This window comes from Thermobia domestica, chromosome 2 (assembly GCF_964235325.1).
Source record: "Thermobia domestica chromosome 2, izTheDome1.hap1.1, whole genome shotgun sequence".
Classification (NCBI taxonomy): domain Eukaryota; kingdom Metazoa; phylum Arthropoda; class Insecta; order Zygentoma; family Lepismatidae; genus Thermobia; species Thermobia domestica.
In genome coordinates this window covers 44,293,646-44,306,653 of record NC_137455.1, presented here as the reverse complement: position 1 = coordinate 44,306,653, position 13,008 = coordinate 44,293,646, and the positions used below count along the sequence as shown (strand labels likewise).

Here is a 13,008-nt window from a genome sequence, read left to right as displayed (position 1 = left end):
TTCAACTAGTTCACAGATACAATATATCTTACACAAAAGCAATGTATGGCTGTGGAGCCACAATTGAAATGAACAATGAAGAAGTGTCGGACTCCCCATCTCCATATGGAAGATCGACAGGTTGTTGGAGCAAAATCGACATCAACATGAAAACTTTACTACTATAATAGTATCACTAATAATTCCATAACTCACATTACTGTTCCTAAATTAGTTCATGTGCTTTAAACAAACATGGGAATCTATAATATTAGGAATATTGAATACTTTTATTTACAGCTACAGAAAACATTTTAAAAAATGCCATTGAGTTGCAAATGAGGGAAAGAATAATTCCAATTACAAAAATGTATTTAGTTACAAAAAATATGTGAAATAAGAATTTAATTTAAAAAAAAAATATGCTAAATTTCGTATATCTATATATATAAAAGAGAACGTACAAATCCTTTGTCCGCTCATCACGCTAATACGGCTGAACCAATTTCTTTTATTTTTGGGGGGTTATTAGGATTTGGACCCTAGATGGTTTTTATCATATCACTTTAATTTTCAATTACCAGTGTCTTGAGATAATTGACCATTCAGGTGTCCATTACGTACAAATCCTTTGTTAGTTCATCATAGGTATAAAAATAAACGTATGTATATGCAACCTGCATGACCGTGTCACTCGGCGGGTTAACATAAATGACAGGCGTTATAATGGTTTTTATCATATCACTTGAAAGCGAAAAAGTAAAAATTATCTAAGTAACAAAGTTTATTGCGTTCGGGGGTGACCGCAGCGAAGCGGGGCGGGTTAACATAAATGACAGGCGATATAATGTTAACATTTACTGCAATCTTCTATGGTTTTTATCATATCACTTGAAAGCGAAAAAGTAAAAATTATCTAAGTAACAAAGTTTATTGCGTTCCGGGGTGACCGCAGCGAAGCGGGGTGAACGCTGCTAGTCATAAAAAAGTATTTGTTAATTTATGTTAATCATATGTTATCAAAATATAGTAATAGATTAAAATATTAGTCTTAGCTTCATATACAGGAAAGAACAAACTATATACTCATATTTGTCTGAAATTTCACATTGTTGACACACAAAGAATTGATCGCCTGAATGAAGAACACAGTCCTAGTGAAACTACTAAAATTATTTTGTACATTACAGCCAATCAGCGAAATTGTTTTTGCCGTAAAATCAACCTCGGCACAATAATAGTTTTCTGCCGGCGAAGATAGTGCAATAATTCTGTTTTTGAGTTTTCTCATTTTTGTTACTGTGTTTTGCAACATTTTAATGTAGTCTTCTGTGTGATACATTTTTCTATTTTACTATTTTTTACTATTACTATTTTTACTATTACCCTTTTGAGTTTCCTATTTTTCTGTGCATATGTTAAAGTTTGGCACTATCTTCCTTCCCTTTACATTACTACATCTTATTTTCTTGGGTATACACGTCTAATAAAATTAACTTTTTTTTCTAGTGCGTGTTCGTCTTCTTCAGCAAATGTTGTATTCACCAAAATGTTTCTTGGAGTTAACTTTGAATAACTTTCACGTAATATATCCGAGAGACTTCAAAAGCTCTTGCAGCAGTAGCAAGTAGCATTTTATTCTTTACCATCTCTGTGGTTATTTTGTTCAAATTCCAAGAGCATCTGAGGCTTTTCCGTGTGAAATTTCTAACCGTGATGCAATGGAGAAAGGATGCAGACATTCTATTATCTATATGTTAATACTAATGTAGTATTCTTGATATATATATATATATATATATATATATATATATAATTAAAAATCACAACGAAAGGCAAAAACATATGTCGAACGTGCTCCAGATATGAGTGTCGAAAGTACCACGAATGTATTATGTTGCAACTAACTATAGTTTATGCAAGTTAGAGTCACTGCACACCGATGAACCAACTACCTCTGATTGCACAAATTTCATCTGAATGCTGTCCACCATGAATACTTAAAAATACAGTTTTTACTTCCAAACAAGAACTTAACAAAACATACTCAAATTTTACAATGACCGTTGACTTTTCACATTTCTTTTTCACTTTACCTCATTTTATACCTTTCTCTTCAAATTATTCTACTTATTTTTAAACTTTTACATTTATAAATTCCATATACCGCACAGTTTCACTTAGTACTGATTATGCCAACACCTTCACTTCCTCGGTATTCCCAGTGCCGTGCCGTGGAAAATCAGCGCCGAGCCGAGAGTATACGGTGGCGCCCCCCGTACATAATTTTCCCTCTCTTTTCTTTCCTTCTTTTCTTTTAACCTCCCGAATTTAGCGCCCCTTTTAATTCGGCGCCTGGGGCCGTCGCCACGCTCGCCCCCCTCACGGCACGATACTGGGTATTTCCAAAATGTCAGTCTTCCCCTGAATATTCAAATTTCCGATTCTTTACGCAGAAAAACCTTACTGTGAGTATTCGTTGCAGTTGGAGATAAGAAGTCTGGTATATACATCAACTCATAATTGAAATTAGTCGAAAACGTGTTTCAAGCTTTTCAAAATTTTGGCTGTTAAAGGGGACAATTTTCAAGTATTAAAAATTTCGATTCTTTATTCAGAAAACGCTTAATATGAGTATTCGTTTTAGTTGGAAGCATGAAATTGGATTTATAATCTGTAAATTTAAAAAAAAAAATGTGTTGCAGCATTTTCTACAAGTTCGCTTCCAAAAAGAAAAAAAAATAAAGGAAATTTTTTTACAATATTCATATTCAAATTCATGTGAAGGATAGGCATTTTTATTTACCCTGTAAATAACTATTCGTCATTTGCTTTAGTAAACATGCTCAAATAAACGGCTTATGTTTAGACTTACCCTTCCAGTTTCAAACCTACAAAAAAGCAATTAAAACATAAAGCATTATTAGATTAGGTTAAATTAGGTTTCGTTAGTTTAAGTTAGGTTACGTTATCCGGGAGGATTTTAGTTAAACTAGAACAGTGACTGGAACCGGTTCTCATAGAAGCTTCAATTATCACTTAAGTTCAGTAATCCGTGGTTCTAATAAAAATTTAGTGGATTCTGTTCATTATTCGTATGTAATTCTGTAAATCTCAATGCGGAAATATCACATTCAACGCACCGACTCGCTATCCTATACGACTACCATGCTACTGAATTACTGAAACCTTCCGCGTGTTGCAAATAGTACCGACTTTTACATATCTTTCCTCGTATTAAACATAATTTTACTGCTAAACGTACACACCTAAACATCACATAAGATCCCCAAATCATACATAAGGAGATAATAGTCTGTGCTTGCCGAATTTATCCGTAAAAAATTTATAGAAATTGGATAAAAATCTGTGACTTGCATTCAAAAGTCGAAAGTTTCCAAATTTCACTGACCCGGACCTATCTGTCTGTATGTCCAAACCGAGAGAAGAAAAGAGTCCCAAAAACTACCTTTAATCATCATCATAGGTATTCTGCCACTATTGGCAGGTCACTTGCCGCAACTGAGAAGCTTCCATGCTTCACGATCTTGAGTTAATCTCTTCGTCTTCATGTACGATTCCTATGTTTTGATACCGTCCATCAATTGTAACATTCTTCGTTCCTTCCCTCTCATTTCCAAAAAATAGAAATGTACCCAAATGTGAATACATTTTTATTGTGGCAGTTCTTTTGAAAAAGAGCAGAACAGAAAAGAACATACGAGAAAATCCCTAGGAAGAACAAAAACTATATGCAGAAAGTATGTAATAATTTGCTAGGTGGTATTGTTTGTGTTTCAGCTCTTCTGTTTGTTCCGATTTTGAAAATTAACGTAAAAATATTCCCACATCAGGTCAACTGATCCGTTGTACTTTGTCTTTGCTAACGATCATGTTATCGCGTTATATGTATTCTTTTAACATACTAATCATTCATGTGAGCTTTTCGCATCACATATATCTTCAATTACAAAAAAAAAAGTTAGTAGACATTTCATGCTATCTCTTTAAAAAAAACTGATAAAAGTTATCGAAATGTCACAGGCTACTTAACAAACGACTCTGGTTAATCGGCGTTGTCAGCACGGAGCTGATGTCCGATGAGTATGCATAACAACGGATTAGAAAAATACAGGATAGTTGTAGTCAGAGGATTTTCGATCAATTTTGACCTTGAGATTCACCACTGTCTGGTGGTTGAAGTTTAAGTTTGGGAGGTTTTTTTTTTTTTATATATATATATATATAGAAAATAGCTATTTCCTTGTCCATTTTACGTACTAATTCCCCCATGAAGGAGTAGTTAGATATTTATTTCCATATTTCTACATATAAACAAACGTCAGGGACATACGCAAGGGGTGGGTCCTGGGGGGTCCTGTCTCCCGAAATTTCGACTTCTCTGTAAATTTAGCCTAATTTTAGGGGCAATTTTAGAAATTTTAATATAAAATACACTTTTATTGAGTTTGGACCCCACCGAAATAAATTCATGCGTACACTACTGGCAAACGTAACTGGATATTCAACTATGAACATAATTAGAATTACCATGTATAGACGTCTAAGATAAAATACATATTTCGCTTTAGAAACGTGTAGATTGGATTGAAACCTGGAATGGCGGTGATAAGGTTCCAAAACTGAGAAGCTCCAATTTACCTATAAAAAAGGGAAAGACGTGGTGAAACACCTGGGAGTGTAATACTCGGCACTTACATCATCTATATACAGAGTGCCCCGAAAGGAAATCGTGTCAATTTGATAGGTGATAGGGAGATCATTGTAAGTGGAAAAGGTTCATATCACCTTGTATATCTATCCTGATCTTAACGGTTTGAGGTCTATCGGTTATCAATCATTTTTACCTTATGTTGTGTGGAAGTATTTATTGCTCATTCTGTATTTGTTCTAAAAGTTGGATAAATAGCGCATTTAAATCGAGATAGAATGGTCTGTCTAACGATATGCAGCACGTGACAGTGATGTCTTTGGAGGAGAATGTCTTGACGGAAATTGGATAGCACTTGTCCACAGAACTTTCCCTTTTCAAAATTATTTAAGGCAATTGGATCTCAACACTGTCGCAGAGGGTTTCTCTCAATAACATTCCTTCTAAAGACACCATTGCCACAAGCTTCACTTTGTTGCAAAAATCATACCATCACAATTCAAATACACTATTTCTCACCATTTTAGAACAACTACAAGGTGAGTAGTCAATACTTTAATATAACATAAGGTAAATAGTTGTATTAAAGTATTGAGTTCTCTCTAAAGAAATGATAATAGATTCATGCTGATATGAACATTTTTCGTAAGCTTGCTAGCTTTTAGTTGCTTAACCAAGGGGCGTTAAACTAATAATTTTATTTTGCTATATTATTAATAATAATTATTATAAATTACATCAGAAAAGGACAATTCTCAAAATAGGTCACTGCATATTTCTGATCTTTTATGAAAGCATGTAACTTAGAAAATACATTATAGTTGCGTTACAAATTTTGGATGCAGTGAATGAAGATAACGTAAATATACTACCTGCTTATGTGCATATACTATACTCGATTTGTATACACTATACTTTTACATGAAAGCGTAAGTTCTTATTCTATTTTAACTTCACACACCCCAGAGCTGTGTTTCCTCCAGCTTCTTCGGTTGAATTTTTAGCAGCTTCTTTGTCATGTTATTGTGCTTTCCCATTTTTTTGTTTGCTTTTTTCTTCTACTACACATCTAGTGATAAATGTCTTCTTGGCAGAAATTATCTGCAATGACTATTCTCATTTATTTATTTATTTAACTATCACCAGATACAACTCAAAGGCCATTTTATACTGGATATCTAACAACAACAATAACAATGGAAAGGATTTGGGAAGGTATCGGCCAGGGCCTGTTTAGTAGGTACCATTCCGGCATTTGCCTGGTATGACTGAGGTAAACCCTGGAAAACCCCAGTCAGGATGGTCGGGAGCGGGAATCGACCTCCCAAATGCGAATCTAACGCACTACTACTTGGGCTACTTTGCTCGGTAAACTTGTACCATTTGAGCTACTCATGCTTTGATAGTATTTTTAACTATACGCGGAGAGTTGTAGCGTTTAGCTGATACGTCACTTACGGTGCACATGTTCGTTTGGTTTCCTAATCTAGTTTTGTTTCCTACTCATTTTGTCAATTTATTGTTAATTGGCAATGTCGTAAACGAGGAATTCATCGAAACTTTAGTCGTGGCTTGCGCGAATTCTTTACCTACCTACTTCTATGGCCTTAAGAAGTAGAATGCCACGTTTACAAACGCTCTCGATTGACTTCTGTCCTTACACAAATGGATCCATATTCAATTTCTGCTAAATCCGTCTTAATATTTGTCTCCCATTTGCGCCCAGATCTTCCTAACTTCCTTTCTCCAATTTGTTTTACAGTTAAAATTTTGAGTTGAGTTGATTTTGAGTTATAATTTTGAAACAATTTCTACTTTATTCTGGTCTGACTACATGGCCAGCTACCTAAGCACCCTAGATTTAATGATCCTAACCATGTTTGATATACAATGTTTGATCGTTATTTAGTTTCTATCTTTTCTCTTTTCATCCTTCTTGGATCCGAATATTCGCTTACTGTTTTTTTTTTTTTTTTTTAATTTATTTTCAAATGCTTTCAGTTTGCGTTTACCCTGAAAGCAAGCGACTCTGTTTCGCAATCGTACAGCACAAAGGGCATAGATTTTGGTTTTATATATTTTAAGCTTGAAATTCTTCGACAGAATTCGCGAAGACAAAAATAGTCTGAACTGCATATTAACAAGAATTCTCTGCCTTTAGCCAGTCTATCTATTTATTTTTTGATGTATACAGCTTTAGTCTGTAAGTAATGATTCTAGATATCTGAAAGTGTCTACTTGTTCAAAGTATTACTTGATATTTTAAAGAATACATAATTTGCAGTATTCCCGATCATGACGAATTTAATCTATTTGGGTTTTCTTACATTTTACTTTCAAACCCATGTCCCGACAGGCGTTTAATAACTACCTCTGCATTTCTTATTATTCTCCTCATATCTTCCCCTATTAAATTTACATTATCAGCATAAGCCATAACCTAGTGTGTGCCATTTCCGTTATATTTCTTGTTTTGTTTGAAGAAGATCTCTTGTCTCTTTCCTTTTGTGATACTCATTCTTAAAATTCTAAAAAATGTGGAAAATCTAATCTACCCAATTTTCCCTATCAAGGACGAAGAAGCTCTCCATCGCCTACGTGATGAAGTTGCGCGAATACTAAACAAGTATGAAAAGACAGTCTAACATTACTAGAGTTATTTCTACAAAAGATCTTATTTCTTTATTTTTGTATGTAAGTTTTTTTTTTTTTTTTGAACTTTTAAAAATTATATTAGGGCACGTTGTACTTTTCCGTGTGCTGTATTTTGTTAGGTCTTCCATTAGAGTAATACGCAATATAATATTAGCAGTTGTATTAAACCCACCTCTTATTCCCTAAAACTCGATATTTCCGCTACCTTGTCAACCAGTGGTGCATTTAGGGGAGGCTATCCTTCTCACCCCTCCCCCCGAAATAAATATGTTAGTTTTTCGCTTTTCATTTACAACAATAATCCTTCTTATGATTTCTAAGAATTTCATTGACTTTCCACTTTCATATGCTTTTTGTTCAGAAATAATGTTGAATTTGTCAAATTTCATTCCATGTAAGAACTGCGTTCTTTTTTTCTTTCTTTCGTCCATTCTACTCCTCTGTTTCTTTTTTTATGTTGTTACTTTCTTTCGTTTCTGCTATCATACTTTAGAGTGTTGTGATTCAAGTCGGCTGTCTTCAGGAACAGCAAAACAAGGGAGCTAATAACCGAAACTGGTATTCCACACCAACTTACACGGAAATCAACATAACGGGATTTTAGTTATTGTAGCAAAGGAATATTTACATCTTTTAGTTAAAAAGAAAGGTAAATTAAGAAAATCAAGGGGAGAAATAAGTAGCCCAGGAAATAAGGTAGGCCAAGATGATGCTTCTTTTTTCTTCTATGAAAGAATAAAAGGTTAAATTTACTATTATACTTTTGCGTGTATCATATCATGTAAGATTCATCAGTCTGCAATTCTTGGCATTAAAACTTCGATTTATGCATAAATTAAAATATATTTAATTCTCAAACTCAGGTGGGCACTTGCCCTCTGCTTCCCCGTATTGTGCATAGCCTCCCCGAAACAAAATTCTAAATTCGCCACTGCTCGTCACCCTCTCAGTCCACATGAGGCCAAGTATCCAGGACTCTATTGTATTATGTAAAAATACACTGTTACGTAACATATTGTATATTCTTAATAGCGATACATATAATTCTAAGAGTTAGAAGCAGATGTTCTTAACATACTTCTATCGGTGACACACAAAAGTTGACATTATATATATATATATATATATATATATATATATATATATATATATATATATATATATATACACACACACACACACACACACAAAAACGTTTCACTCGGGAGTATACAGTATCCATAAAATTGCTCAATAGCCTAACTCAATTTTCTACGTTTACCTTCTTGTAGTTACGGTGCAAATTTTAAACAAATCAACATCTTAAGTTGATTCTCCAATATGTTTTATGGTTATATTTGTTTATAAACCAATGCCAATACTTATACTTGCCGCGACCTTATCCTGATAGCCGAGATACGCAACTTCAATTCAGGCGACTCCGCGCACATTACATAGTTCCTCCCGTTACACAAGTAAAACATTACTTAGGAGATCAATTCAAAGAGCTAATTGAGTTCAAGTATATAAAAATGTTAATACAGAAACAATATTTAAAATAAATGATACTACATTTATTATTAAAGGGTTATAAAAATGACGTCACGACTCAGAATCGGAAAGAGAGAAGGAAAGAAAGGAGTGAAAAGCCGGCAGCTAAGATGCGAGTCTCTTGCAAGCGTTGCAAGATTATAAACTTGAAAAATCTTATAACAAAAGCAGAGGACCAGTAAAATTACTTAATTGGTCAATGTTAGAAACCGTCCACAATGGATAGGAAATGGCTTAATAATTTTATATGATAGAGTAACTACCCCGTAAGAAACTTCATTGCCTGCTGATAAATGAAACAAAAGAAATAACGGAACTCACATGTAACTTCTGCAATTTTTGTGCAGAGAGTAACACTGCTCTGCCAAATATCATCTTCGCGCGTGCGTTAGAGTGGGTACGTGGGTGTACTGAAACTAAAACCATGAAGAGTGTTAAGCGCGAAGTTGAAAATATGAATGAATCCGAATTATCATCTTCTAAGTATTATCGCAAACACGAGGAAGGGAAACCTCTTTAAAGTCAAGCAAAGTAAGTTGTCAACAATTTGTACGCTCGACTAACAAGGAACCCTAGGTATCTATCAGAGCCCGATTTTCATGAAACTTTGTATATAGAGAGAGTACCTCGGGAAACTCGCACAGCCAAAATTGTAGCTGCAGAGTCCAAGACGTTGGGACACTAGGGCCCGAGAAAGATCAAAAGTGGAACGTCAGTACATTAAGGACAGGGTGAGAAAATGCACGTTTTTCTTTAAAACTAATCAATGTAACGACACGAAATGAGCATACATGGATACGAGATGGTCGATATGATCAGTTAAAAGTTATGAAAAGAATATCCGCCATCTTGAAAGAGGCCATGTTGAAACTGTGCGATTGGTGTAAATGAGAAGAGGGTCATGTGATGCATTAATTTGAACGTAAATAGCCACAAAAACCTGTTGGTGAAGTCTGTTGTGGGATTATATTATTCCTGTGCTTCTCGTAGAATGATTTAGGTACAAGATAAGCAAAGTGTATCTCATGACACTCGAGCAGATGGAGAGTATGGAGCGCTATGAGTGGGATCAGTGGAACTAGAAAACCGAGCGAAATATAATTTTAGCACTACATCATTTGTGTCACAGTCAACATGTAATTGGTGTGTATGTGCTGATATGACGGGTTCAATGTTCATAATAATGTCATGGTTGACATTAACTTGTGACTTTTTATTAGACTTAAATTAATTCGAACATAAATCAGAACGTCATATCAGTCCACCTATAGCGCTCCATACTCTCCATCTGCTCGATTGTCATGAGATACACTTCGCTCATCTTGTACCTAAACACTCTACCAGAAGCACAGGAATGATATAATCCCACAACAGACTTCACCAACAGGTTTTTGTGGCTATTTACGTTCAAATTAATGCATCACATGACCCTCTTCTCATTTACACCAATCGCACCAGTTTCAACATGGCCTCTTTCAAGATGGCGGATATTCTTTTCATAACTTTTAACTGATCATATCGACCATCTCGTATCCATGTATGCTCATTTCGTGTCGTTACATTGATTAGTTTTAAAGAAAAACGTGCATTTTCTCACCCTGTCCTTAATGTACTGACGTTCCACTTTTGATCTTTCTCGGGCCCTAGTGTCCCAACGTCTTGGACTCTGCAGCTACAATTTTGGCTGTGCGAGTTTCCCGAGGTACTCTCTCTATATACAAAGTTTCATGAAAATCGGGCTCTGATAGATACCTAGGGTTCCTTGTAAGAGAAAAATATGCAGGCAAAACTATTGAAGAAATTGTTAATATGATTGTTGCCGGTTCGCTGTGGTTTACTCAGTGCCAATGTAGAGTTGCTGTGCTTTAAAAAAAAAAATCGTATTTTTAATTTATTGTGTGGGAGGGTGGCTGCTCGTATGTTTCTGTTTATGATTGACCTTTTCCAGGTAGATATATGAGAATAACTTCATTTCTTATCCTTTCTTACCTTAATCAATTGAAATGAATAAGCAAAATAGTTTTCATGCTCTCGGTTTTTAATTGTGAGGATTGCAAATACATGACGTACGAATTTCCAATACATTTATTACTATTGTCGTGTCTTCATGAATTATTAAAACAAATAGACCAAGAAACATATTTTTCGTAAGCGGCAGGAAAAGGACGAGAAATCATCGCTCCGCGAATATCAGCTGAAACTCAGAACAGCGCCAGTTGAAACCTTGGGGATTGAGAGCCAAACCAAAACACACGCACACACATACAAAGGCTTCCCTGTGAAAAGGTTCGCGCGCCGACATGTATTAATGCGCTTGTGATGCGGCTCTCAAGTTAACATTGCGTTTAGGATAGTAGGTTCAATTATTTTCCAGACTATCACATTTATATTTGCTGCAAATTCAAGTTAAGTCGTTCAAACAATGATTTTATTTTAATTCTTAACGAAAAAATAATCTGTATATCAGGGAATTAAAAAGGAAATTATCAGATGGCAAATGATTTTATTAATAGTATAATCTAGTGTCCATCTAATGTACCAAATGCTCTCAACTAAAGTATGCCATTAACTCGTTAAGGACCGAATAATTTCATTTTTTTTTTTGTCATAAAATACCCATATTGTCAGTACAGATTAAAAAAAAACTTTCTATAAGCTCGTGCAGCTGTTACTGATGCATAATGCTGCTACAGTTATTTCTAGCAAGAATCTGTACCTAATTTTCGAAGAATAGCTTTCTTCGGGATAGGAAGTAACGGAAAATATTTTAACGTTCAAGATAGCTTGGGATAATACTCTGGGTCTGTAATTTTGTACCCAAAATAACTCGAGAAGTATTCTTTAGAGATTATAAGAACAAGAAATAACTTGATAAACTAAATATTTATTGGAATGGGTATATACTGAAAGGATTAAGTAGATTTACTTAGATAGGCATCAGTCAATTTAAGCAAGTAAAGAGTGTGAAAAATCAGAAACAAACTTAACTTACCCATCAATGAGAGGGACGTCTTGTAAGATTCGTCGTGCAGCCTCTAACCTTTCTTCGAGAGAGGCGCCGGCCTGTACGCGGAGGGCCAACGGAACTCCAACACCTACTCCGGCTGCAGCTGCCAGCACCAGGACTATGAATATGGCCAACCAATGCCGTGGACTTAAATCCACACCTGAAAGACGAAGAAAAAGAATAATGATAAATGCTGAGATGTATCGAGTGGTTTGAAAATTTTAAATTCTTATTCTTTCCATATACATTAAGGGAATTTAATAATATACAAATTCTCTTTAGTAAAATTGTTATTTAATCTACCAAATACGATCTAATTTTAACCCTTTATTTTCATTATATGGGAATATAGATTATGGGAACTTCGGAACGTATCAATTCCTTCGGATAATTAAGAAATATGAATTGTGTAAACATTACCGTCTTAATAAATAATCATTAAATGCACATGAAGTGAGGGTAAGTGAAAAATTATCCGCAATTTTGACATTGCACTTTTGACATTGTTTTCACTGACATCCTCCTAGCCATAGATCATGGCTACTCCATTCGAAGTTTGCACCAAACTGGAAGAACGAGCAGTGACCCGATTTTTGTGGTCGGAAGGTGTATCAGGGGCCGCAATCCATCAAAGAGTTTCGATACAATACGGGAACAGTGTCCTGTCGCAACGGAGTGTCTACTACGAATGGATTGAAACAATTCAAAAATGATGGGACACGTGTTACGCACGAGGAAGGAGCCGAACGCCCGGTGAACCGTGTTTGAATTTTTCAATCCATTCGTAGTAGACACTCTGTTGTGGCAAGACACTGTTCCCGTATTGTGCCGAAACTCTTTGATATATCTGCAACAAAAGGAAGGCAAATTGAGGAATTAGGATCAAAGTTTCATAGCATAAGTCCAACAGCACGAGGACTGCTTCACATTAAAGTACACGAGGATGAGCAATAGAAGAGTTATAACAAAACTGCGGATAACTTTTGACTTTCGTAGATTAAAAATTTTCTTCGTCTGTTTTCGCTTACTTTTGTTTTTGTTTCTTATCGCTTGTAACTTATTGATTGTTTCCATATTGGTATTTGTTATACTCACAGCAATCATAAATTTGCACTGGGTATTGAATAAACATACATTATGTATACAAAATACTTACTAATATATA

General features: G+C 35.0%; 1 protein-coding gene across 2 annotated transcripts in view; it reads right to left on the bottom strand.

The window, feature by feature from the left end:
- The window catches only part of LOC145671542 (dipeptidase 1-like), a 718,611-nt gene that overhangs the window by 333,745 nt on the left and 371,858 nt on the right, over positions 1 to 13,008 (bottom strand). For both annotated transcript variants that reach the window (XM_081740732.1, XM_081740737.1), the window contains one exon: positions 11,829 to 12,003. In XM_081740732.1, the coding sequence (XP_081596858.1) occupies positions 11,829 to 12,003 (175 nt within the window). The remainder of the gene's footprint in view (positions 1 to 11,828; positions 12,004 to 13,008) is intronic.